This window comes from Eretmochelys imbricata, chromosome 26, assembly GCF_965152235.1.
Source record: "Eretmochelys imbricata isolate rEreImb1 chromosome 26, rEreImb1.hap1, whole genome shotgun sequence".
Classification (NCBI taxonomy): domain Eukaryota; kingdom Metazoa; phylum Chordata; order Testudines; family Cheloniidae; genus Eretmochelys; species Eretmochelys imbricata.
The window spans coordinates 14,731,703-14,759,529 of record NC_135597.1 but is presented as its reverse complement, the minus strand read 5'-3'; the positions used below and the strand labels follow the sequence as shown (position 1 = coordinate 14,759,529).

At 47.6% G+C, this 27,827-nt stretch overlaps 1 protein-coding gene across 1 annotated transcript in view; it reads right to left on the bottom strand.

The window, feature by feature from the left end:
- Positions 1-26,926, bottom strand: part of FER1L5 (fer-1 like family member 5) — an 80,159-nt gene extending 53,233 nt beyond the window's left edge. The window contains exons 1-13 of the mRNA XM_077805569.1: positions 26,861-26,926; positions 20,594-20,685; positions 19,890-19,998; positions 15,561-15,645; positions 11,921-12,016; positions 11,522-11,643; positions 10,969-11,097; positions 10,468-10,530; positions 7,963-8,013; positions 4,956-4,986; positions 4,162-4,277; positions 2,860-2,980; positions 2,279-2,382 (exon numbers count right to left, since the gene is read on the bottom strand). Coding sequence (XP_077661695.1) covers positions 2,279-2,382; positions 2,860-2,980; positions 4,162-4,277; positions 4,956-4,986; positions 7,963-8,013; positions 10,468-10,530; positions 10,969-11,097; positions 11,522-11,643; positions 11,921-12,016; positions 15,561-15,645; positions 19,890-19,998; positions 20,594-20,685; positions 26,861-26,926 — 1,185 coding nt within the window. The remainder of the gene's footprint in view (positions 1-2,278; positions 2,383-2,859; positions 2,981-4,161; positions 4,278-4,955; positions 4,987-7,962; positions 8,014-10,467; positions 10,531-10,968; positions 11,098-11,521; positions 11,644-11,920; positions 12,017-15,560; positions 15,646-19,889; positions 19,999-20,593; positions 20,686-26,860) is intronic.
- Positions 26,927-27,827: the final 901 nt, after the last annotated feature.

Here is a 27,827-nt window from a genome sequence, read left to right as displayed (position 1 = left end):
CAATAAAAGATATCAACTCCCCCACCTTGATTCTTTAAGAAACTCTCAGACGAGATGGATTTTCCTTCTAAAAATTTTCTCCAGTTAAAGGGAAAGGGAACGAGGATTGTTGTTAAAATTAAAGCCTTACTTAATACTTTATATTTCAGATGCTTTACTTGTGTTTCCTTCTCTTCTGTATCGTCAATAAAAAGTTAAAAGAATTTGTAATAGTGTGTTTGCCACGCTGCTGAGCAGGCTGAGGTCTCTGTGTACCAAACCTTGGACCTTGTTTAACATGCTTAATGTTGGACAGTGACTGGCTCATATTAACACCTTTGGCCCATGTATTCCATCCGAACTAATACAACAGGGCCCAGTTTGACTCTCAGCCCGCAGGGATGGAAGTTGTTTGGCTGTGCGGCTGCAAACAAATCTTGCTTGGACTCCAATAGAGCAAGTTCGCTATGGAAACTGCCGCAGGATAATAACTACCAGCCCGGCCGTGGTACCAGGAGTGCACTGGGTGACTCGAGCACTCGTGTTATTATACGAATGGGATAGGGATTCAATCCGTGGTGTTGTGTAGAAATTCCTACTGCTAGGTTTACTTTACAGGTGTATCCACATGTCTGCTGGACGGCCCGACGGCATCTGTAACGAACGGGCCCGCGTGTGTCTGCCGCCTACCGGGTGCAATCAGTCCTGCTCAGCCGTGTGTAACAGGCTCTTTACTGTACTCCCAACAGCTCATGGGGATTCTCCTTTAGCTCAAGGGGGGAGGCTGAATTCTATCACCTCCATTGCCGTGGCACTTCTAGGGGCCACACATTTGTTACTGCACTGATGTGTTAGAGTTTAGAGTACAAGACTGGCTGTTGGTGAGGAGACTGAAGTTGCCAGATGCTCTCCCAAGAGGTCACTTTTCTGACCAGAGCAAGCCGTCAAGAACACTATCCCCGATAATGTCACGGCTAACCTGGTGGCTGAACTTTGTGACTTTGTCCTTACCCATAACTATTTTACATTTGGGGACAATGTATACCTTCAAATCAACGGCACTGCTATGGGTACCCGCATGGCCCCACAGTATGCCAACATTTTTATGGCTGACTTAGAGCAACGCTTCCTCAGCTCTCGTCCCCTAACGCCCCTACTCTGCTTGCGCTATATTGATGACATCTTCATCATCTGGACCCATGGAAAAGAAGCCCTTGAGGAATTCCACCGTGATTTCAACAATTTCCATCCCACCATCAACCTCAGCCTGGACCAGTCCACACAAGAGATCCACTTCCTGGATGCTACAGTGCTAATAAGTGATGGTCACATAAACACCACCCTATACCGGAAACCTACTGACCGCTATTCCTACCTACATGCCTCCAGCTTTCACCCTGACCACACCACACGATCCATTGTCTACAGCCAAGCTCTACGATACAACCGTATTTGCTCCAACCCCTCAGACAGAGACAAACACCTACAAGATCTCTATCAAGCATTCTTACAACTACAATACCCACCTGCTGAAGTGAAGAAACAGATTGATAGAGCCAGAAGAGTTCCCAGAAGTCACCTACTACAGGACAGGCCCAACAAAGAAAGTAACAGAACGCCACTAGCCGTCACCTTCAGCCCCCAACTAAAACCTCTCCAGCGCATCATCAAGGATCTACAACCTATCCTGAAGGACGACCCAACACTCTCATAAATCTTGGGAGACAGGCCAGTCCTTGCCTACAGACTGCCCCCCAACCTGAAGCAAATACTCAACAGCAACCACATACCACACAACAGAACCACTAACCCAGGAACCTATCCTTGCAACAAAGCCCATTGCCAACTGTGTCCACATATCTATTCAGGGGACACCATCACAGGCCTAATAACATCAGCCACACGATCAGAGGCTCGTTCACCTGCACATCTACCAATGTGATATATGCCATCATGTGCCAGCAATGCCCCTCTGCCATGTACATTGGTCAAACTGGATAGTCTCTACGTAAAAGAATAAATGGACACAAATCAGATGTCAAGAATTATAACATTCATAAACCAGTCGGAGAACACTTCAATCTCTCTGGTCACTCGATTTCTGATCTCAAAGTGACTATCCTTCAACAAAAAAACTTCGAAAACAGACTCCAACGAGAGACTGCTGAATTGGAATTAATTTGCAAATTGGATACAATTAACTTAGGCTTGAATAGAGACTGGGAATGGTTGATTCATTATAAAAAAAACCCTATTTCCCCTTGTTTATTCCTCCTCCCCCCCGAAACATGTTACCTACCGTTTTCCCTGCAAAACTAACTTCCACGGAAGGGTCAACGCAGATCCTTTTGTCGACATGCATATGGAACATGGACCTAAAGTAATGCAGAAAGGAGTCCTCCACTGCGGAGGGAAGAGAGACGTATTTGTGTCAGATAGCTTTCGGCTGGCACAATTAGCTCCTGCTGACCGTCTATGCTTGACTGGGAGACCCAAAACCTCCCCTCGGCTGAGGGACGGGATTCGAGGGTAACAAGGGTCTACAAGGGCAGAGGAAGCTGATGACATTGGAAAGCAGGCAGGCAAAGTGGGGGGCAGGCCACCCTACAATAGTGGGCAAAGATCCTAATGCATTTGCCTCCAGCCCCTCTAGGAGCTGTCACTGCAGAGGGGTGAGCCACAGGGACTGTCAAACCCTTGTGCTTCCTATGTTGTGGTAGCAGCCATAATTGTGCTAGGTGCTGCGCAAACATCACAAGGCCCAGACCCTGCCCAAGGAGCTGAAATGACCGAGGAATAGTCCCTGGAGTCCTGGCTCCCATCCACCAGCTCTGACTCCCAGGCCACGGAGAGGTATCCTCTGCGCTATATGACACATACTTTGGGGTATATCCTCGGCTCTGTATATGCGGAGCTGAAAGGTGGCCATGCATACAGGCATCGCGGCAGGCTTGAGAAGGCTGGACTCGACATCCTCGCTCTCCATAGACTTGTCCAGCTCCTGAGAGGAGAGAAGAGTGCTGGGAATGTAGACAGGCCCAGAACACAACCGCAAGACAGTCCCACCAGCAGAGCAATGGAAGAAGCAGAGGAGGGGATGTGGTGTGTCTGAGACCAGGCGTCTCACTGCTCCAGAGAGAGCCAAAGGCATGTGGTGAGCAGGTTACTTTGCAGCCTGTGCGGTGTTAGGGTCAGATCCTGATGCCCCTGGAGCAATGAGGGCTCTGCCAGGGGCTCCAATGGGAGGAAGACTGGGCCCTTGTGCTGCGGCCGGGAGCCATCTTGGGGCACTTGTGTATGAATGGCGGCCTGCAGGGGCCAGAGAGCATGGCCTGGGGTGGGCAGAGCACGAAGCCAGGTATGGAAGGGTGAGAGTGCAGACGCAAAGAGTGACCTGATCTGCAGAGACACTGAGCACCCACAGCTGCCTCGACGTGCCGCGGGAGCTCAGCGCTTCCGACAACGCAGGGCTCCTCTGCTGAATCACTCTCGACTCAGGCTAATCACTGCTGAGCCTTGCTGGTCGGTGGTTCAGTGAGTTCCAACAAGGGCCCGAAGCATGGGCGGCTGGTGACCCGGCCATTGGGGGAGGCTAGCCCCCGGCCCCTCCCCTTGTGCCCAAGGCCCTGCCCCTCACCATCTGACCCCCCTTCTGCTTCCCCTCCCCCGCAGGAGCCCAGGGCACCCCCACCGCAGCCCCCAACCCCAGTGCCAGGCCGCCAGGGGGCGAGGCCCCAGCCCTGGTACTCCGGGTGGGGTGGCCCCGGCACTGGCTGCCCTGCGGGAGGCAGGCCAGCCAGCCCCAGCCAGCCCGGGCCAGCCAAGGCAGAGTGCTCTGGGATCCGCAGGAGGGGGCCTGGCCTGGGGGTGGGGTGTGGGCGGGGCCACGCTAGGCGGTTCGGGAAGGCACAGCCTACCCCTGCCCACGATACCCGCTGCCCACGGCCTGAGGCGGGGTCCTGGAGGGAAGCCTTGGAACAGCCAAGGCAGGTGCAGGCTGTGTTCGTGTTTTGCAGATATCAGTTTGCAGATATCAGATAACTGCAGATATCAGTTTTGCAGATATCAGTAGACCCAAGACCGTGGGAGGGAACTGCGGTGGTTTGGGCACGGACTCAGGATGGGGTAGGAACTCAGCGGGATCACTGCCGGTGTCATGTCCCTTTCATAGGTGGTGTTTACCGGTGCCTGGTCCCCGGCTCCTAGGACACAAAGGCTGACTTTCAAGTAGCCTCTCAAGCCCGCATTCAGATGAGTAGGGTGGTAAAGGCTGAGCCATTTCCAGCTGAGAGCATGGCCTGGGAGAGAAGGACAGCAGCGTCTGCTATTTGTGCAACTCATCGTATTCTTCCCACCCCACACTCAGCTTCTTTCCAGTCACAGCTTCCAGGGCCACAAGGGACCACTGTGACCCAGAGAAGCTGGCTAGGAGCCAGCAGCATGCCCTGGCTGCCAACAAGGCCAATGGCACATTGGGCTGCGTTAGTAGGAGCGTTGCCAGCCGATCGAGGGACGTGATTATTCCCCTCTATTCGGCACTGGTGAGGCCACACCTGGAGTATTGCGTCCAGTTTTGGGCCCCCCACTATAGAAGGGATGTGGACAAATTGGAGAGAGTCCAGTGGAGGGCAACGAAAATGGTCAGGGGGCTGGAGCACATGACAGACGAGGAGAGGCTGAGGGAACTGGGCTTGTTTAGTCTGCAGAAGAGAAGAGTGATGGGGGGATTTGACAGCAGCCTTCAACTACCTGAAGGGGTGTGTGATCTTTCACTCCATATTCTTTATGAAAATATGCTTATGCTATGAACAGGTCATAACTGAGATGTACTTTATGCAAGATGGGTCTTGTAAGGTATAATTGGAAAGGTCATAATTTACTGAATGTGATTATCCTATTTGTATGCCTGTATCATTTCTGTATCTGGAGTTAGTAATAGTGACTAGGTATCTGTATTTCAAACAGCCTTCACCTACCGGGAGAGTCGTACACATGGCCAACCTCAAGCTGTGGAGAGGGAAATGGAGCATGTTAGGGGATAACAATAACAACACCACCCGGCATTCCTCTAACACTCTCTCTCTCAGGATCTCCATTCAGGTGGGGAAAGTGAGGCACAGAGCGGCAAAACGATGTGCCCAAACTTAACGGCAGAGCCTGGAATAGAACCTGGACCACTTGACTCCTTGTTCTGTACTTAAAAGCACGGCACAAGGCCGCGCTGACGCTAAGGGCTAGTCTATACTTACCATGCTGCTGCGTTTCACTGGTAGCCGTTCTGCTGGAGCACTTCCTGAAGACGCTACTACGCTGAAGGGAGATCGTCTCCCTTTCACGGAGGCGCTCCGCCTCCCCAGGGGGTGGTAGCTATATCGACAGGAGAAGCCCTCCCACCGACACAGCGCGTCTACACCGGGGGTGAGGTCGCTGTAACTTATGTCACTCACGGGGTGACTCATTCACACCGCTGAGTGACATCACTTATACCGACGTGAGTGATAGCTCAAGCCTAAGAGACACAAAATCAGAGGCAAAGTAGAGCTAAGCTAGCCGCTGTTGTTCCGGCTCTGCTCATTCCTATTGTGACGTGATGCTCCATATTCTGTATAGAAATATGCTTATGATGTGAATATGGCATAACTAAGATATACTTTATGCAAGATGGCTCCTGTGAGATCTCATTGGAAAGGTTCTGATTTACTGAATGTGATTATCCTATTTGTATGCCTGTATCATCTCTGTATCTGAAGTTAGGAATGCTGACTATGTAACAATTACAACTGTGTGTGTACTTGGGGAAACACCCACCGGACAGCAGGCAATCTTCCTGAATGAGCCATTTAAGAAGGACAATACAACTCTGAAGACACTAATCTCCCACCTCCCTGAGGAGCTTCCTGGGATGCTGCATTGACGCTACAAGATCCGGTGGTAATGTCACCTGATGAAAAATACCCCCTTAGACACGGCTGGTACTTTTCCACTGGAAGCAAAGGCTTCCCGCCTTATGTCAATTCTATTCAAGGCTGGGAGGCTAGGCCAATGGGATTCTCCTCCATTGCCTACCCAAGAAGAAAGACTGCTGAAAGTACCTGAAGAGACAAAGGAACTAAGCTGAGGGAAAGGCAAGGGCTGAGTCCAGACTGAGACAGTCTAAAGAGTCTAAAGAGAAATAACTGGAACTCTGAGCTACAGAAATTCTGCATCCTGCCCAAGTCAACAATTAGGGTGAGAAATTACATGTTTAACCTGTTTCCTTAGTGAATCAAGCTTAGTTTGCGTGTTTTGTTTTATTTGCTAAGTAATCTGGGTGTGTGCTGGAAAGGGGTTAGAGAGCCTGGCTCAGCAACCCAGTGCAAGGGAAATCCCAGGCTGGCAGGGCTGAGTGGGATCCCAGCACATCAGGTGGCATCCCGGATTGGGGGAAAGGTCTAAGCCATCACACCTGTCATGCGTGGTACTGGGAAATGGGGTGGGGGAATTGGGCTGGCTCCAAAACAAGATTTAATGAAAAATCTTGATGTTTCAACATTTGCTTCCATTCCAATGCAGAACAAAACTAAGACCTTTTATATTGGGGAGAGGGATTGACCAGTCCGTCCCAGAATGGCGAATAGCTGGCCGTCTAAGGCATTCCCTTCATTCAGGCTAGGGACTTGAACCTTAGGGCAGGTCTACACTATGGGGCAAAGTCGACCTAAGTTACACAACTCCAGATACGTGAATAACATAGCTGGAGTTGACATACCTTAGGTTGACTTATTGCGGTGTCTACACCGTGCTGGGTCGACGGGAGAAACTCTCCCGTTGACTTACCTTATGCTTCTCACTCCAGTGGTGTACCAGAGTCGATGGGAGAGCGATCAGCAGTCGATTTAGCAGGTCTTCACTAGACCCGCTAAATTGACCCCTGGTGGGTCAATCACCACGTGTCGATCCCCCAGTAAGTGGAGACAAGTAGCTAAGGAGACAAGTACCTTAGACTCCTACATCCCAGGTGTGTTCTAGACAAGTAGCTATTCTGGCAGTCTCTTGCTCTGGTTTTGACCAGAAATCCCATCCTGGACCTGAGAAACCTTTCTGGCAAAATTTCAGTCAAAATAGATGTGTTTCTGTGAAAATGTCCAGCTTCAGAAAACCAAGATTTTGTTAAAAAGTGCCTGACCAGCTTCAGTGAGCAGTAGATGAAGTCATGGTTCAGGGACAGCTGTTCACACCCAATTCCTGGCTGCCTAGAAAAGTGGTGACTGACTAGGAGAGAGACAGGGACAAAAATCTAGGAACATACGTTACAGTGGACAAGACAGACAATTTCATCCGCACGTTACCACAATGTGCCAGAGGCAGGAGCAAGGTAAGGGGGAGAGTGTTCATAGGTAAAATTTTAATGAATGACTGGAGTAAGGATAAGTTATTGACCCACTTGAGAACTGTAACCAATTGTGGAGATCGCTACTTGGAGACAACGGATGATTCCTAAAGAGCCCCTTGGGAGCAGGGCTGGCCAGAAAACAAGAATCCCATTTCACACATTTTCACAGTTTTGGCCTTTGTTTTGTTTTGCACTGGGACAAGCAGAGCCCTTTGAAACCTTTCACCAAAACCAGAGCATGAGTGTGCATCACTAGAACAGCCCACTGGTTAGGGCACTCAGCTGTGATGGAGGAGGAAGTAGCTCAGGTCTGCTCTGCTCTGCCTGATTCAGAGGAAGGACATGAAGGTGGGTCTCCCATACCCTAGGTAAGTGCCCTAACCACCTGGCTATTGGCTATTCTGAGATGGGCTGGTCTCTCTCTCTCTCTCTCTTGCTCCCTCCCTTCCAGGAAATTCTCAACCAGCTCTACTTGGGAGTGAGCATTGCCTGTACGCTGGTTGCCACACCCATGTATGCAACATCATCAGGGAAATATCACCAGGAAAATATCTACTGGCATGGTCCAGTCAGCTGGCTCTGCCAAGATTATTACATCAGCTGTCACTCACCTTGAACACTCCAATGATGGAATCCGCTCGCACTGCCCTTGAGTTCAGCACCTAACAAACAAACCCAAGACTTCGGTTCACCATTCTTGTGCTAGGAGGTAAAGCCCCCTTCTTCACTCCCACCCACCTGAGGGACAGCATGATGGATCTATTACCCACAATTCCCAGCTCTGAGGCCTGAAGGGTCTGTAGGCCTGATTCTTCAACGCCTTGCACCCTGTCTCATCACTTACACCTGTGTAAAATTCTACAAAATCAGAATTCTCCACGCAGCTTGCATAGGAGAAATGACTGCATAAAGTGCAAAGCAGAGAAGAATTGGAGTTCAAGTCTTGAAAGCTCTAAATGGCAACTAGGCTCTGTGAATATAAAGTCCATAGATTTATAAATCTAAAGGTCAGAAGGAACTATTGTGATCATTTGGTCCTGCATAACACAGGCCACCAGACTTCCCTGCATTAATTCCTTCTTTGAGTCCAATAGCTGTGGATGAACTAGAGCAGATGTTTTAGAAAAATATCCAATCTTGATTTAAAAATTGTTAGTGATGGAGAATCCACCATGACCTTTGATAAGTTGTTCCAACGGCTAATTACACTCAGGGGTAAAAATTTGCTCCTGTATTTGCCTGGCTTCAACTTTCATCTATTCGATTTTGTTATACCTTTGGCTGCTACACTGAAGAGCTCTCTATTCTCGAATTTCATTTCCTCATGCAGGAATTTATAGACTGTGATCAAGTCACCGGATATGTCACACGCCCCTTAACCTACCCTTTCGATAAGCTAAATAGATTAAGGTCCTTGAGTAGGGTGATCAGATGGCCCGTTCTTATAGGGACAGTCCTGTTTTTTGGGACTTTTTCTTATATTGGTGCCTATTACCCCCCCACTCCCTGTCTCGTTTTTTCACAGTTGCTATCTGGTCACTATCCTTGAGTCTCTCACTATAAGGCATGTTTTCTACTCCTTAAACATTCTCATGAACCTTCTCCAATTTATCAACATCTATTTTAAAATGCAGGCACAAAACTGGACACAGTATTCTAGTATTGGTCTCACTGGCACGGAACTGGCCATACTGGAACGAGAGATTTTGAGCTGCTCTATTTTCCTAAGCACAGCACTGAAAATATTGCTTTGACACCATTAACTGAAAATAGGGGGAAGAACTAAAAATTTTTTGAGTGACCAGGGAGATTGAAGTGTTCTCCTACTGGTTTTTGAATGTTATAATTCCTGATGTTAGATTTGTCCTGACATCCTGGAATTATAATGTTCAGATTAGAACACTTCAATCTCCCTGGTCACTCAATAACAAACTTAAAAGTTGCAATTCTTCAACAAAAAAAACCTTCAAAAACAGCCTCCAGTGAGAAACTGCAGAACTGGAATTAATTTGTAAACTGGTTTCAGAGTAGCAGCTGTGTTAGTCTGTATTCGCAAAAAGAAAAGGAGTATTTGTGGCACCTTAGAGTGCTGGTAATATCTGACCTTAAGTGATCACTCTCGTTACAGTGTATATGGTAACACCCATTGTATGTTCTCTATGTATATAAATCTCCCCACTGTATTTTCCACTGAATGCATCCGATGAAGTGAGCTGTAGGTCACGAAAGCTTATGCTCAAATAAATTTGTTAGTCTCTAAGGTGCCACAAGTACTCCTTTTCAATTTATAAACTGGACACCATCAAATTAGGCCTGAATAAAGACTGGGAGTGGCTGGGTCATTACAAAAACTAATTTCCCTCTGCTGATACTCACACCTTCTTGTCAACTGTTTGAAATGGGCCACCCTCATTACCACTACAAAAGTGATTTTTCCTCCCTTGGTATTCTACTGTTAATTGAATTGTCGCGTTAGGACTGACCCCCTACTTGGTAAGGCAACTTCCATCTTTTCATGTACTATGTATAAATATACTTGCTACTGTATTTTCCACTCCATGCATCTGATGAAGTGGGTTCTAGCCCACCAAAGCTTATGCCCAAATGAATTTGTTAGTCTCTAAGGTGCCACAAGGACTCCTCATTGTTTTTGCTGATACAAACTAACACGGCTACCACTCTGAAACTTGTTAATCTATAATTGCTTTGACCTACTCTACCCTTGTACCAAGACTCAGGTTACAGTGTCCTGTGATAGCCATGTATGGACCATGATTAATTCTTATGCAGTCAGAAGACACCACTGAGCATGCTCAGGGAATGCACAGTAATGGCCCATTAACGCTGATTGACATCAAGATTGGTGCATCAGCAAACAGACTCAACATCCAACTGTTAGAAGAAAAGACTTAGAGGGCAGGGTGCTTTAAGGTTCTCCAGCGCCAGGAGAGCAAAAGTGGGGACTCGGGTCAACTAGGTAGAAGAGACGTGATGCGAGGTGTGTCCTGCCCTTCATCTGGCCTATACCTGGAGTAGCAGGGAGGGTCCTGCCAGTGAGCTGTGAGATGCAGGAAGCCAGCTCCAGAGGTAGAGGGGTTCTGGTCTCACTATTGTACCTGTATGTTTATGGTCTCGTCAAAGACCTGAGTAGGCGTCTCATGGAAGTTCCGGAAAAATATCTGAGGAAAACGAGGAGAGGTAAATTTAGCGCAGTCCCAAACCTGCCTGCGCTCTCTGGGGAGCTCAGGGTCCCACTCCCATGCAGCGAGGGGTTGCCAGGTTTGGCTGGACATATTCCTGGAGGTTCCATCACAGGACATAATCTTTAATGAAAGATTAACCTTTAATTCCTGGAGACTCCCGGACAATCCTGGAGGGTTGGCACCCTACATGCCCCACCGAGGAGTGCAGTCCAGACACTGCCCTGGGAAGGAAGACTGTAACTCACAGGAACGTCCGCATCCCTCCTCAATCACGCCTCCAACTCCCTCAATAACTGGTGCCCTGGGACCATCCTACATTGACTTTGGGATTGGCTCACAGACTAGAGAGCCCTCTCCAGCACAGGCTTGGTAAGTCCCCAAAAGCAGGCGTGGAACCACAGGATGCTCACCCACCTCATTAAAATAGGGGTTGTTCCCCATTTTGATTCTCGTCCTGTACACGTGGTCTCCAATGAAGACCTTCACCACGGGCTTGATGTTGTTTCCCTGGAGCTGACGGCCTTCAATGATCCTCACACGCACCTGCAGTGAGAAATACAGTGGTATGATTTAAAGGGTCCCAGGGCAGGGATGTTCTGTTCGCCCAGCTGGGCTCCACTGCTGGAACTGGTCCCAATGCCATCCTGACCTGAGGCACCATTGGAGGCGGGACGTGCCAATGACAAAGCAACCCCAGAATAATAATATCCATTTCTGTTATTTCCCAAGGCATCCACTCCATCCAAGGTAGCAGGATGAAGCCCATGGATGAAGGAACATAGAGCTGGGATCCTCGTATCCTACGATGGAGAGGGAACTAATCCTGGTACACTAGGTCTATCGCTGTGGGGAAAGGATTGACTTGGCCATTGAGACCCATGTACGGACCACCTTTACTGTTGGGCCTGGGCTATATCGGGGGGGAATCTCTCTTTGACAGATCTCATCTTGGCATGGTTCGCAATACCTGGAAGTCCTGTTTTTTGTCTGCGAGTTCTCTTCTGGGATTTATTTGGCTGCTGATTCCTTCCCTCTGATGATCCTTTCCTGTAATACTCCGGAGGGCTGTGGTGACCTTGCCGTGTGCCCCTGGGGATGGTCAGAAAGGGAATGGATTGGTCTGGGGTGGATGACTGGAAGAATCATCCTTTCCCACAGACCAAGTCAGAAGAAACATTCTCTGCTTCTTCTTTGGCAGTTTTGTCAAGGAAGGTGTCAGACATAGGAGCTTTAATTCCACTTGTTTGACACATTGTGCCTGTGATTGCAAAGTGTTCAGGGTCAAAGCAGTTAAGTGAGAATCTGTTACACAGACAACTGGACGTGAGGAGGCTAAAAGCATGTCCCATTATAAATGCCCCATTACATGCAGTGTGCATGATCTCCTGAATACACACGTTGTGCCCAATGCGGGGATGAGCTCTGATCTTCACAGGGATCAGTTGTGAGTCCTGCTGCACACCTGCACAGATGGGTAAGGGGTAAAAGGAGATCCCGTAAATCCCTGAGCAGGCTACCCATGTTGCTGGAGGCTGTACAGGGGGTCAGGGGCTGCCTGTGGGCTAGGCGGGGGGAAGACTGAATGAGTCTGGTCACTGCCCCTCACAATTCGTCGGTTCCAAAGCCAGAAGGGACCACTGTGATCATTTCATCTGACCTCCTGTATAACGCAGACCAGAGACCTGCCCCACAATAATCCCTAGCACAGATCTGTTAGAAAACCACCCAGTCTTGATTTGAAAATTGCCAGTGATGGAAAATCCACCATGACCTTTGGTAAGTTTTTCCAAAGGTGAATTTAATTACTATTGCTGTTAAAAATGTATGTCTTATTTCCAGTCTGAATTTGTCTAGCTCCAACTCCTAGCCATTGGACTGTGTTATGCCTTTCTCACTAGACTGAAGAGCCCATTATAAAATATTTGTTCCCCATGTAGATACCGACAGACTGTGATAGCTCAGTGGTTTGAGCATTGGCCTGCTACGCCCAGGGTCGTGAGCTCAACCCTTGAGGGATCTAGGGCAAAAATTGGGGATTGGTCCTACTGTGAGCAGGGGGTGGGACTAGATACCTCCTGAGGTCCCTTCTGACCCTGATAGTCTATGATATGTCACCTCTTAACCTTCTTTTTGTTAAATGAAATAGATTGAGCTCCTTACGTCTATCACTATAAGGCAGGTTTTCTAATCCTTTGATCATTCTTATGGCTCTTCTATGAATCCTCTCTAATTTATCAACATCTTTCCCGAATTGGGGACACTAGAACTGGACAAAGTGTTCCAGCAGTGGTCGCACCGGTGCCAAATACAGAGATAAAATAAGCTTTTGACTCCCACTCAAGATTCTACTTTTTACGCATTTGGCCACAACATTTTCCAGGGACCTTATGCATAGCCCCCCAGTTATTTTTAGTCACTGTTTCCCAGGATAGAGTCCCCCCCGTGCTGAAAGTATGGCCTAAATTTTTTGGTTTATATTTAGCCATATTAAAACACATATTGTTTGCTTGTGCCCAGTTTACCAAGTGTATCCAGATCACTCTGTGTCAGTGACCAGTCCTCTTCATTAGTTATCACTCCCCCAATTCCTGTGCCATCTGTTAACTTTATCAGGGATGATTTTATGTTTTCTCCCAGGTCATTGATAAAAATGTTAAATAGCGTAGGGCCAAGAACAGATCCCTGCAGAACCCCACTAGAAACACACTTGCTTGATGATGATTCCTTTTGTACAATTATATCTTAAGACCTATCAGTTAGCGAGCTTTATATCCATTTAATGTGTACCATGTTAATTTTATATCATTCTCATCATAAAGTTAGTTTGACAGGATCTATTTTCCATAAACCCATGTTGATTGGCACTAATTATATTACCCTCCTTGAATTCTTTATTAATTGAGTCCCATAATAGCTGCTCTATTACCTTGCCTAGGATCAATGTCATACTGACAGGTCCATAATTACCCAGGTCATCCCATTCACTGTTTTTAAAAATTGGCACAATATTAGCCTTTCTCCAGACTTCTGGAACTTCCCCAGTATTGCAAGACTCATTGAAAAAACAACATTAACAGTCCAGTGAGCTCCTAAGACAGCTCTTTAAAAACTCTTGGATGCAAGTTATCCGGAGTTGCTGATTTAAAAATTTCTAATTTAGTCACTTCTGTTTAACATCCTCATGGCATACTAGTAGAATGGAAAGAGTATTATCATCACCATATGAAGAAATTACATCCCAAATATGTTTTTATTTGTCCCTAATTCACACCAGAAATATTTATTGAACACTTCTGCCTTTTCTGCTTTATTACTTATAATTGTACCATTTCCACTGAATAATGCACCAATACCATTGTCAGGATTCTTTTTGTTCCTAATATTCTTAAAAATCTCCTTTTTATTGTCCTTAACTCTTCTGGCCATAGATTTCTCCTTCTTTCCCTTTGCTTCCCTTTACAATTTTCTACAATTAATAGCTTCTGATTTATATTCATGACTATCAACTTCCCCTGTCTTCCATTTGTTATGTATATTTTTTTATTTTTCATCTCCGCCTTCACTTCCCTGCTAAATCAGGTTGGTTTTTTTAAACTGGTATGGCTTTCTTTCCTGGTTGTGGGATTGTGGCTTTTGGGACATCTGTTACAGTGTTCTTAAACAATTTCCAATGATCTTTCATATTTTCCTAATTAAATTCTTCCTCCCAGATTATTTGGATCATAATTGTTTTCAGTTTTGTGAATTTGGCTCTTTTAAAGCACCAAGTCTATCTATCTATCTATCTATCTATCTATCTATCTATCTATCTATCTACCTATCTATCTATCCCCATCCACCCCATCTATCTATCTACCTATCTATTTATCCCCATCCACCCCATCTATCCCCATCCACCTCATCTATCTATCTATCTATCTATCTATCCCCATCCACCCCATCTATCTATCTATCTATCCCCATCCACCCCACCTCTCTATCTATCTATCCCCATCCACCCCACCTCTCTCTCTCTCTCTCTCTCTATCTATCCCCATCCACCCCACCTCTCTCTCTCTCTCTCTATCTATCCCCATCCACCCCACCTCTCTATCTATCTATCTATCTATCCCCATCCGCCCCACCTCTCTATCTATCTATCTATCCCCATCCGCCCCATCTATCTAATCTAATCTATCTATCTCACTTGTCAGGACTTTATTCTGTTTGCACATTATATAGATGATCAGATCATGATCCTCTCTACCAAACCTACCGTTAATTGTTAGTCCTGTAATAAGTTCCTCTTTATCTGTTAAGATGAGGTCTAATAGAGATTTCCTCCATGTTGGATGCAGCACGTTTAGAGTTAGGAAATTGCCATCTATAATATTGAGAAATTCCAGGGATGTTCTGGTACTGGCAGCATGAGACGTTCAACAGGTGTCACTCAAATTGAATTCCTGCCCACTGTGTCAGCCCATGTCCAAGTGTTGGTGCAGAGAGGGAAGCAGGCTATGTTAGCCAAAGGGGGGCTATTTCACTTCCCCATGGGAGCAAGGGGGAAGTAGGGACTAGATTGTGACTCCCAAAGTCACAGTGTGGCCCAGCCCACAGAGATTAGAGTTGGCAAAGGACCTATCAGATCATCTTGCCCATCCTCTCCGGAGCCAGGTGGCGCTGTCCCATGTGCCCCATTCTCCAGGGTGTTGTCCAGTTCAGTTTTACATGACGTAAGTGATGGCGCCTCAACCACTTCTCTTAGGAGATGATTCCTCACGGCACAGGGAGGAAATGGGCATCATAACGGTCTCGGGAACTGGTAGGAACGGTCACATACTCATCATGGGGTGGGGATGTGTGAGATGGAGTCAAGTTGGGGGTACTTTCCCCCCCCCCCATGCTTTTCCCCCAAACTCAAGAAAGCTCCCCTCACAAGAAACCAAGGCCAAGTTGATTTGGAAAATATAAACAGGATAAATTACATTTACAGCACAGGACTGACCCGCCAACAGATGCTCACTTACCTTCACCACTGGCTTTTTGTTTTCCTGACTCCCCTATTGCCTTGAGTCCTGGCGGGGTGTAGGAGGCACTTAAATTGATGGTACACTGAAATTCAACGACAAATAGAATTAAAGCCCCTCTATGGGTTTGAGAGTAGCAGCCGTGTTAGTCTGTATCCGCAAAAAGAACAGGAGGACTTGTGGCACCTTAGAGACTAACCAATTTATTTGAGCATGAGCTTTCGTGAGCTGCAGCTTTGGGTGTAGGTGTAGTGACACTGTTCAAGGCCCAAGAGCAGAGGGTACCCTACCCAGAGTTCATTGCAGAGTTGCACCTAAATACCATGCAGGCTCTGTTTGTTTCCAATACGCTAATGGCCCCAAACACTGCACGTTACTCTAAGGGTGCAGGGGCTTTTCCTTTAGTGCAGAGGTCCCCAAACTGTGGGACGCGCCCCCCCTAGGGGGGCACGGAGGAATGAGCATGGGTCAGCCCCCATGAGGGGGCAGGGAAGGAGCGCTGCCAAGCCCCGCTCCTGGCCCTGGCCCCAGCTGCGGGCCCTGCGCCTAGGGCTCCGCTCCTGGCCCTGTGCCTGGGATCCTGGCTGCTGGCCCTGGGGCTCTGCTACCAAACCCACCCCTGCTCCCAGCTGGGACCCCAGCCTTGGCCCTCTTATCCCTGTCCACATCCCCTCCTCCTGGAGCTGCAGCCCTGCCGCGAGGTAAAAAGATTGGGGGCCATTGGGGTAACCTGTGTGTGTTGGTCCAATTCTCTAGGTGCCCATCCTTGCCCCCCAAATGCCCTGAGGCAGGGTAAGTGCGAGGAGGCTGGTCCTAGGGTCCCCATCCCTGTTACCATTACCCAGCATGCCCAGTGCTGTCCCGCCATCCTGCTGCCCAGCCTGCTCCACGGGACCTGCACAGCACTGCAAGAACTCACTCTTTCTCCCGCACCCCTGGCTCTCTGTCTCTCATGGTCACCCTCCCTCCAGGGGGAGACTGTCAGGGGATCTCCTGCGCTCCCCTCAGGAGGGGGAGACAGTTGGGGGATTGCCCGCACTCCCCTCAGGCCGGGGGACACAGTCAGGGCATCTCCCGCACTCCCCTCAGGCCGGGGGACACAGTCAGGGGGTCTCCTGCACTCCCCTCAGACAGGGGAGACTGTCAGGGGATCGCCCGCACTCCCTCAGGCCGGGGAGACAGTTGGGGGATCACCCGCACTCCCCTCAGTCCGGGGAGATAGTCAGGGGATCACTCATATTCCCTCAGGCAGAGTTGTCCTCCTCTCATTGTCCCAGCAATCGCATTAGTCAGTCTTTCATCCCCACAAGGTTCGCCCAATTACAAGGCTCAACATCGTTGGCAAGGTGAGCACACTGCAGTTTTCACCATCTCTCATCTACCTAGCAACAAGTGTGGCTCCCTTTCTCATCAGACTCATTAACCCAGGTTACAATCGTTAGACCCATTTTACAGATGGGGAAAACTCCAGCAGGAACCATCCCTCTACTGATGATCAATCCAGCAGAGACCCATCAGACCCTAATACTGTCTAGGAGGATGTGAGTATGACTGTAGCTATGTGCATGGATGTATCTAGGATTTGATATGCTGTGATATTCATAACTTTGCTGGTAACTTGAATAAAATTGATAAAATATATTAGACCTTGTTCTTGTGAGTGTCTGTGTTACTTCCCTTGGTCTTCATGTGTTCCTGTAAGCTATAGATCTGAAACAAGTGGCAGTGGTAACTCTATTGAACTTTCAGAGTGGGAGCCATGTTAGTCTGTATCAGAAAAAATGAGGAGTCCTTGTGGCACCTTAGAGACTAACAAATTTATTTCGGCATAAGACTTTCATGTGTTAGAACCTACTTCATCAGATGCATGGAGTGGAAAATACAGGAGCAGGTATCAATACATGAAAAGATGTAATTTGCCTTACCAAGTGCGAGGTCAGGCTAACGAGATAATTAAATTGACAGCAGGATACCAAGGGAGGAAAAATAACTTTTGAAGTGGTAATGAGAGTGGCCCATTTCAGACAGTTGACAAGAAGGTGTGAATAACAGTACGAGAAAATTAGTATTGGGGAAAATTAAGTTTAGATTTTGTAGTGACCTAACCACACCCAGTCTCTATTCAGGCCTAATCTGATGGTATCCACTTTGCAAATTAATTCCAGTTCTGCAGTTTCATGTTGGAGTCTTTGAGAGTAGCAGCCATGTTAGTCTGTATTCGCAAAAAGAAAAGGAGTCCTTGTGGCACCTTAGAGACTAACCAATTTATTTGAGCATAAGCTTTCGTGAGCTACAGCTCACTTCTTGTTAGCCTCTAAGGTGCCACAAGCACTCCTTTTCTTTTCATGTTGGAGTCTGTTTTTGAAGTTTTTTTTGTTGAAGAATTGCCACTTTTAGGTCTATTACTGAGTGACCAGAGAGATTGAAGTGTTCTCCTACTGGTTTTTGAACGTTATGATTCCTGATGTCAGATTTGTGTCCATTTATTCTTTTTGCGTAGAGACTGTCCGGTTTGGCCAATGTACATGGCAGAGGGGCATTGCTGGCACATGATGACATATATCACATTGGTAGATGTGCAGGTGAACAAGCCCTTGATGGTGTGGCTGATGTGGTTAGGTCCTATGATGGGGTCCCTTGAATAGATATGTGGACAGAGCTGGCACTGGGGTTTGTTGCAGGGTTTGGTTCCTGGGTTGGTGTTTCTGTTGTGTGGTGTGTGGTTGCTGGTGAGTATTTGCTTCAGGTTGGGGGGCTGTCTACAAGCGAGGACTTGCCTGTCCCGCAAGATCTGTGAGAGTGATGATTCGTCCTTCAGGATAGGTTGTAGATCCTTGATGATGCGCTGGAGAGGTTTTAGTTGGGGGCTGTAGGTGATGGCTAGTGGCGTTCTGTTACTTTCTTTGTTGGGCCTGCCCTGTAGTAGGTGACTTCTCAGTACCCTTCTGGCTCTGTCAGTCTGTTCCTGTATTTTCCACTCCATGCATCTGATGACGTGGGTTCTAGCCCACGAAACGTTATGCCCAAATAAATTGGTTAGTCTCTAAGGTGCCACAAGGACTCCTCGTTGTTTCTATTGAACTTGAGAGTGTAGCCACCAGAGCCGAACTCACAGTGGTGCAAAACAACATTGCTAAATTCACGTTAAATAAAAATAGGCTACACTATTGTGATAATTAACCCTACAAATTTACCCTAATTTCGAATTCAACTGTAAAAAGCGAGAGTGAGTTTATAAGATCACAATTACTTATAAGAACAAATATCGCTGGGCAAAAGTAGGAAAGGGAGACAGACAGACTGAATTAGTCCCAACAAAGAGGCCTCCTGATATAACTCAAGGACTGTTTTAAGATCATGCCTGGTAACAAGAGGGATGGGTTATTCTGCTCACCCATCCCTTTGTGGGTCTGTCAGCTCAGAGATCCAGGGGAGGGGAGGAAGGAGCTCAGGGCATTGTCAAAGTTGAAGAATCCTGATCCTGCTGATCTAGCTTAAGGGCCCGAGGTGGACTGGTCAGGCCTGGGTTCCCCTACTCACCCCCTGATGGAATTGGGCGTGGAGAAAAGGTAGGCCCCCAGTCCCCGGGAATAGACTGTCAGTCCCACTAGGCTGTGAGCCCAGAGGCTGTGCCATGCTTGGCCAGAGGGGGCACTGTTACACTGACACCCCGTCTCACAGGGTCCTTAAAAAAAGAGACTTTGGGGAGAAAAATTGGCTACTGGAGTGAGCTTATCATTATGGCTGCCACCCCGCCCATCTCCTGGGACCCTGGGACGCCACCATCATGATGCCGAGCGATGTCCTAACCAGACCGGGCCAGAGAGAGGGACCCAGATGACATCACCACTCTGCCGGCTCCAGCTGAATCCCAACCTGGGATGAAATGGGATCGGGCTAACCACAGCTCCAGACAGCTCAACTAACTTCTTTTCCACCCAAGGACAGTTATTACCATCTTCAATGCTATCTAACAGACTGTCAAACACCGGGGAAGCGCGAGGTTTCCCTTCTGAAAACTCTCTCCAGCGAACGGGACCGGGAACAAGGGATGTAGTTCAAAGGAACACCTTACTTAATGTTTTGCATTTCAAAGGCTTTCACTGTTCCCGCTTCTTTTCTGTACCTTTAGTAAAAGGCTAAAATGTTGTTTCCTTGTGGGTTTGCCATGGTACAAAGCAGGCCGAGATCTCTGCATACCAAACCCCGGACGTTTTTGGACACTGTTTGACCTTGGACAATGACCAGGTTACGTTAGCACCTTTGGCTCATTTATTGCATCTAAATTAAAACAACAGCATGCCCCTTCTCTAAATCCTTCTTACTTACGCCTGTCGGCTGGTGGCCACTATCCAGGAGGGGCAGGTCCTTCAGGGTGAGTACGCTGCTTGGTTTTGCAGCAAGAGATGTTAGAAATACAGTAGCGGAGCCCAGATCCCTGGAGGATAGAAACACCTGCTTGTCAGTAGCACTAACATTCCCCCGGCCCCAATGCCAGGAAGGGAGTCTCACCTTGATGGACTCAGTGAGGCTCACAAGATGTGAGAAGGGCAGCCAGTGCTTTGTTTTGAAAGGATGGAGGAACCCTGTGGCCCAGCAATTAATGCCATACAAAAGACTTGGTTAGATTCCTCAGTGCCAGACTCCCCTCTTTGCAGAGAGAGGGTCCTGGGCAGGGGCAGGGGCTGGTACATTCTGATTTTGAGGGGGTATTTGGGGGTAGAGCAGAATTGTTACTGCTTGGAAATGACCATTTAGTCTTTGTCTTGCCCAGGAAAGGCAGCAAAGCTTAGGTCAGGGGTAGCTGGCACGTGTTAAATCCATGCTACATGTGACCATATTCCTAGTTGAGACCAAGCTTTAGAAGAAGGAGCAACAAGAGAACCTCATCTGGTCTCCTTGGCTGGAAGGCAAATACTGTATTATGTGTGGGAGTGTGTGCATGTGGATAAGAAAGGCTGCAAAAGGATCAAGAAGGGCCCTCCCCCAAAGAGCCCAAGAGGCTCCGTCTTTACTTGCTGTTCGCAATTCACCTTTTTGTAGCCAAGTGACCCCACTCCCGGAGTTGTATGTCCACAAAGGAAGCGCTGTCCAGGGGCCGATCAACCAGGAACCACACCAGCGTCTGCAGGGAAGCAGTACAATATACACTTCCCTGTACACTGTGGGTCTGATCCTGATTTCATAGAATCATAGAATATCAGGGTTGGAAGGGACCCCAGAAGGTCATCTAGTCCAACCCCCTGCTCGAAGCAGGACCAATTCCCAGTTAAATCATCCCAGCCAGGGCTTTGTCAAGCCTGACCTTAAAAACCTCTAAGGAAGGAGATTCTACCACCTCCCTAGGTAACGCATTCCAGTGTTTCACCACCCTCATAGTGAAAAAGTTTTTCCTAATATCCAATCTAAACCTCCCCCACTGCAACTTGAGACCATTACTCCTCGTTCTGTCATCTGCTACCATTGAGAACAGTCTAGAGCCATCCTCTTTGGAACCCCCTTTCAGGTAGTTGAAAGCAGCTATCAAATCCCCCCTCATTCTTCTCTTCTGCAGACTAAACAATCCCAGCTCCCTCAGCCTCTCCTCATAAGTAATGTGTTCTAGACCCCTAATCATTTTTGTTGCCCTTCGCTGGACTCTCTCCAATTTATCCACATCCTTCTTGTAGTGTGGGGCCCAAAACTGGACACAGTACTCCAGATGAGGCCTCACCAATGTCGAATAGAGGGGAACGATCACGTCCCTCGATCTGCTCGCTATGCCCCTACTTATACATCCCAAAATGCCATTGGCCTTCTTGGCAACAAGGGTACACTGCTGACTCATATCCAGCTTCTCATCCATTTCACTGACACTGGAGTTACTCCCGATTTATACTGGAGTGACATCTGAATCGATCCCCAGAGAAGGCCAAGGAGACAAAGATGAGCAGGTCTAGAATTGTTGCTCAGGTTAAACATATATAGCGCCCACGGCATTGCAACCAATGGGGGATACTCATGAGTTCGAAGAGGGAAGCCGGGGCTGGCGGTCAGGAAAACCCAGGTGTTGTGAGAGGGCCTCCAAATCAGTTGTGCTGCCCCTTGCAATTGCATGATGAAAAACAGCTAGAAGACCAGCCCCTTGGGGGCTGTTGATTGGCCCCTGTTGCATATCTGCTCTCTCTGGGTCACTGGTTCCCTGTGGGCTCAATTTTTACCTCTTCTCTTACTAACCCATGTTGCTCAGTCGTCTGCTATTCTGGGTATGTCTACACTGCAAAGAAACACCAGCAGCAGTGAGTCTATAGACCCAGGCTCACCGGGCTCAGGCTACAGGGCTAAAAATAGCCAGGGACATGTTCTCACTCTGGCTGGAGCACTGGCTCTGAAACCCAGTGAAGGGGCGGGTCTCAGAGCCTGAGTGTCAATGTCTACACAACTATATGTAGCCCTGTAGCCCAAGCCCTGTGAGCCTGTATGTGTAGACTCAGGCTCCGTGACTCACTGCGGTGGGATTTCTTTTTTTTTTTTGCAGTGCAGATGCACAGTGGCCTGGAGGACTTAGACTCATAGACTTTAAGGCCAGAAGGGACCATTGTGATGGGGGGAGAGATAGCTCAGTGGTTTGAGCATTGGCCTGCTAAACCGAGGGTTGTGAGTTCATAGAATCATAGAATATCAGGGTTGGAAGGGACCTCAGGAGGTCATCTAGTCCAACCCCCTGCTCAATCCTTGAGGGGGCCATTTGGGATCTGGGGCAAAAATTGGGGATTGGTCCTGCTTTGAGCAGGGGGTTGGACTAGATGACCTCCTGAGGTCTCTTCCAACCCTGATATTCTACGATTCTCCTGCACATTACAGGACACAGAACCTCACCCACCTGCTCCTGTAACAAACCCCTAACCTCTGGCTGAGTTACTGAAGTCCTCAAATCATAGTTTAAAAACCCCAAGCTAAAGAGTATCCATCATTTACTCTAGTTCAAAGCAGCAAGTGACCCGTGCCCCATGCTGCAAGGAAGGCGACCACCCCCACTGTGCCCCGGGTCTCTGCCAATCTGACCAGGGACAATTCCTTCCCGATCCCAAATATGGCGATAAGTTAGATCCTGAGCATGTGGGCTAGGCACACCAGGCAGATACCTGGAAAATAATTCTCTGTAGTAGCTCAGAGCCCTCCCCATCTAGTGTCCCATCTCTGGCCATGGGAGATATTTGCTGCTAGCAGTCACAGATCGGCTACATGCCATTGTAGGCTGTCCCATCATACCATCCCCTCCATAAACTTCTCAAGCTCAGTCTTGAAGCCATTTAGGTTTTTGCCCCCCACTGCTCCTCTTGGGAGGCTGTTCCAGAACTTCACTCCTCTGATGGTTAAAAACCCTTGTCTAATTTTGAGCCTAAACTTGACAAATGTGCTAGCAGCATGGAGTCTGCCAGGCTGAAACAGAGGCCTGAGGGGGCTGCACCCATGTATTCACACCCTACACACTAGTGTAATAATCCTTGTACAAGGCATGCTTGGAGGTATCACCTGAAAACTCATAATTTGCTGGTCAGTATTATCATGGTAAAGTGAATATAGTAACATTATATGTAAAGTTATGAACATAAGCTGAAATAATGATTGAAGTATGTTTTCCAGATAAATCTGGAGAGTGGTTAAACCAGTTTCTCAAAGACAAAAGGGCAAGCTGACACACCAGCCAGGTATCAGCAAAGCTAATGGGCCTTTACCTACCAAGTGGCCGGTCTTTGGCAAGGAAGGGGGGCAGGGACAAAGAGATCTGCATCTTAGCAAAGAAACAGCATGAAGTCTCCTTCTTCCTGCAGACTGCCTGTCTCCTGGTTTTTAGCTGGAAATGCTTTTCAAAGAGGGACTAAAAACGATAAAAAGGAGGGGGCAAACACCCCAAGTCACCCCCCTCTCTCTCCCTACCTATCTCATTCTCTGTACCTGAGAAAACAAAAGAAGCAGCCATTGGACCCTGGGGGAGGGGAACTGACATGAAGAGTTTGGTCAGTAATGCTGCTGGAAGCATGTGGTGAGAAACTTTGCTTTGGAACTAATAAAGTTTGTTACATTAGACACTAGAAAGTGTTTTATCTGTATTTTTCTTGTAAGCCTTTCTGACTTTTATGCCTCATTGCTTGTACTCTCTTAAAATCTCACCCTTTGTAGTTAATACACTTGTTCTATTGTTTTATCTAATATAGTGTGTTTAAAGTGCCTAGATAACTCCATTGAGGGTGGCGAGTTCTGTGTATATTATTCCCTTGAAGGAATAATGGACTTAATAGATTTGGACTGTCCAGGAGAGGGCTGGGCAGTACAAGACATACATTTCTGGGGGAAAATCCAGGACTGGGGATGTGCTGGGGTCACCCTGCAGTATAACCACGGCTGGTAAAAGACAAGAGGATAACCCAAGTGTGGCTGGCAGGCTGCAGTACACGTAATCTGACTTGCATGCTGGTGGCTGTTTGAGAGCAGTCCACATTGGAGGCTACAGCAGCAAGGCACTGCAGAGGCATCCCAAGTTACAGGACAGGGGTGACACAGTTGCTCATTGGTCTGGATTGTACCCTGGTAGGTCCCACCTATTCCAAGCTTTTCTCTGACCATCCTGTACTTGTAGTACATATTCATATATGGTTCAGTCATGGATTGCAAAGGTTTCAGGGACCTATATGATAAGGTCAGGTTCTAGGACCCTGTAGAGAGCCGTTGGGCTGGTGGCAGGTGCTAGGAATAATTTCTGCTGACTCACCTGACAACCAGATGGGAGAAAGCTTGGGCTGAGTTTTCTGTTTTGTTATAAAAACCATAATACATGCAAACCCCAGGGAGATGGTAAATTCAGAGCAGTGTATATGTGTGTGCTTGCATGCACATGCTGTGTTAGGAGCAGAGTGGGAACACCACCTGCTTACAGGGTCTTACCTCATTCCAAGTAGGATTCTGTTCCTTCTGTATGACTCTTGTACTTCTTGTGACATCTAAGAGAAATTAGACATACCGTGTATTCCCCCAGCTTGCAGCTCCATGGAAGTGGTGGTGTCTGAAAGTGTGTGCGGGGAGGGAACGCAGCCCATGTTTACTGTGTTCTCTGGGTCAGGTATCTTTTTCTTATGATATCCAGTGTTGACCCCAGCCTGCTTTTGCAGGGAGCAATCTTGCCCTGGGAGGGAGACGGACTGGATGAGTGAATTGGTCTTTTCCATCTCCAGGCTATTTCATAAATTCAGAGATTCCAAGGCCAGAATGGACCACTGTGCTCATCTAGTCTGACCACCTGGATACCACAAGCTAGAGCACAGCCCTGAAGGTCAAATGCCATACAGAAGTCTAAACTTCCAAAAGTTTCTAAGGGATATCGATGGCCAGTTGCCATTAATTTTAATGAAATCTCGGCATCCAAATCTCCCAGGGGGCTTTGAAATCTCAGCCTTCATGTCTATGAATCTACGCTTTCTTCTCTTGTTTTCGTTTTGACCTGCTCTGTGCTTTGGGCAGACCCCTTAAAAATGCTGCTCTGAGCCCCTTTAACTCCTGAAGGCACTCCCCTTGGGAAATCCTTGAGACACTCCTCTCCCCAGCCCGTCACTACCCCAAAGTCTGTGGATCCTGTCACAGGGGTGAGATTGGCCCTTTCAGAGAGAGCAGAGCCAGTGTACTTGTGTCACATCAGCTGACCCAGATTCGACTTTAAAAGAGGACTCCTGGGTCTGGGGAAAGAGAGGCCAGGTGAGTGAGAACTCGGAGGCTGCCGGAGGGCTGTCAGGGTCCCCTGGGAGGGGAGGCAGTGAGCGCCTGAGAGGAACTGTTCTAAAAGGGGGCCTCCAGGGAGAAAAGCCCTGGGGGGTGGTGCTCTTGAAAGAGAGCACAGAAGCAGGAGTCAGGAGCTGCAGGACTTCCTGGGGAGGGGAGGCCATGAGAGTCTGAGAGGGAAAGGGGAGAAATCCCTTGGGAATTGTAGCCAGGGTGAGATTTTGTTTACGTTTGGAGAATAAACATGCCGAAAAGAGACGTGGGTGTGGTGGAGTCGTTACCAAGATGGGGAGAAGCCCTGCCTTGTTACAATCCCCAGCTGCACAGTTCATGCACGGAGGGGCTTCTTGTCTTGTCCTTCTATACTTAGTAGATTCATTTCCCCTGTGTCACTCAGCCAGGAAGAGGAGGAGGCCCTTAATGTCCAGAGACCACTTTGTGATCGTCAAACAAATACACCCGAGAAAGGCAGAGGAGGATCAGTTATCTCCTGGAAAATGCTAAACAAACTGCTGTTACCTCTGAAGCTGGCAGACACGTGTGAGTCGGGTGTGGTGAATTTTGCAGTTGGGATGTTAGCAGACAGAATGACGAGGTGTAGCATTTCTGCTCCCTTCTTCACGGCAAATGGCTTTATTCTGCAACGATGCAAGCCCTTCAGTCCTTTCTTATTTCCCCTTCACTCTGCCCCATCCCTGTTTTTGTCCCGCTGGGGGGGGCTGTTAGTAGTAATAGCTCCTGTGTTTACAGCTTACCTCCTAATGCCACTTGGTGGTTTTGTCTCAGAAGTCCTGTCTGGATGGAATGCGATTTCCGTTTCCAGGAAGTAGATCAGAACAAGGAGTGACATCATATAGAGGAAAGGGTCAAATAGCGCATCCAGGAAGTGATGCCATAATAGGAAGGAAAGAGGCTTCCATTCATAGGCCAGCTATGTTCAGCTGTTTAATCACGTGATATGGTTTTTGAGATAAAACCTGACGTGCTGACCACTTTGGGTATTGGTAATACCTGGACACTTTCTGGAATCTTGAACAAATTCCCACTCTGGTACCTGCATTCAGCCTGCCGTTTCAATTGGATGCAATGCTTTTTTCACTGTCTGACCTAAGACATTCTGTAGTGTTGATATGAGTTTTTAAACAATGGCCAAGCTACTCTCCAGAGTTGGCTACATTTAATTGATGGGCAAATAAACCATAAGCACCCTCTTTCTTAAAATGAAGCTTTGCTCTGTATTTTGAGTCACTTATAACATTTTGAAGACTTGATATAATAATAAGTAATCATTTTCAGACAATGTCCTTTCCTTCCCTGAAAATGTACCTAGTTACCAAGGGTGTGAGGCTTAACTAATGTTCAAGTGCTTTGAGATTCCTGGAGATAGAGAACAGCAATTAGTCAACAGAAGATCTAATTATTTATTACTGCTTATTTCAGCAGCTTGTGGAAACTTCCTAAGCAGAGTTATAGGCTGCTGGGGATGCATGTAAACCCTGAGGGAGAAATTCTGCCACCTTGAAGTGGAGGGGTATTTTGCCACTGACTTCAATAAGGTCTGGGTTTTCAGCCTGACCATCTAAGTTCCACTGTTTCTCCGTATCATGGGACATGTCTTGCTTCAGTTAGCCAGTTATTTGGCTGAAACAAGATATGTGCTGGTATTTAAGAGCATAAGAACGGCCATACTTGGTCAGACCAAAGGTCCATCTAGCTCAGTGTCCTGTCTACCGACAGTGGCCAATGCCAGGTGCTTCAGAGGGAATGAACAGAACAGGTAATCATCACGTGATCCATTCTCTGTCACTCATTCCCAGCTTCTGGCAAACAGAGGCTCGGGACACCATCCCTGCTCATCCTGGCTAATAGCCATTGATGGACCTGTCCTCCATGAATGTATCTAATTCTTTTTTGAACCCTGTTATAGTCTTGGCCTTCACAACCTCCTCTGGCAAACAGTTCCATGGGTTGACTGTGTGTTGTGTGGAAAAAATACTTCCTTTTGTTTGTTATAAGCCTTCTGCCTATTAATCTCATTTGGTAACCCTTAGTTCTTGTGTTATGAGGAGTAAATAACACTTCCTTATTTACTTTTTCCACACCAATCATGATTTTATAGACCTCTATCATATCCCCCCTTAGTCGCCTCTTTTCCAAGATGAAAAGTCCCAGTCTTATTAATCTTTCCTCAAACGGAAGCTGTTCTATACCCCCAAACATTTTTGTTGCCCTTTTCTGAACCTTTTCCATTCCAGTACATTTTTTTTTTTGAGATGGGGCGACCACATCTGCACACAGTATTCCAGATGTGGGTGTAGCATGGATTTATAGAGAGGCAACATGATATTTTCTGTCTTCTTATCTATCCCTTTCTTAATGATTCCCAACATTCTGTTTGCTTTTTTGACTGTCGCTGCACATTGAGTGGATGTTTTCAGAGAACTGTCCATAATGACTCCAAGATCATAGAATCATAGAATATTAGGGTTGGAAGGGACCTCAGGAGGTCATCTA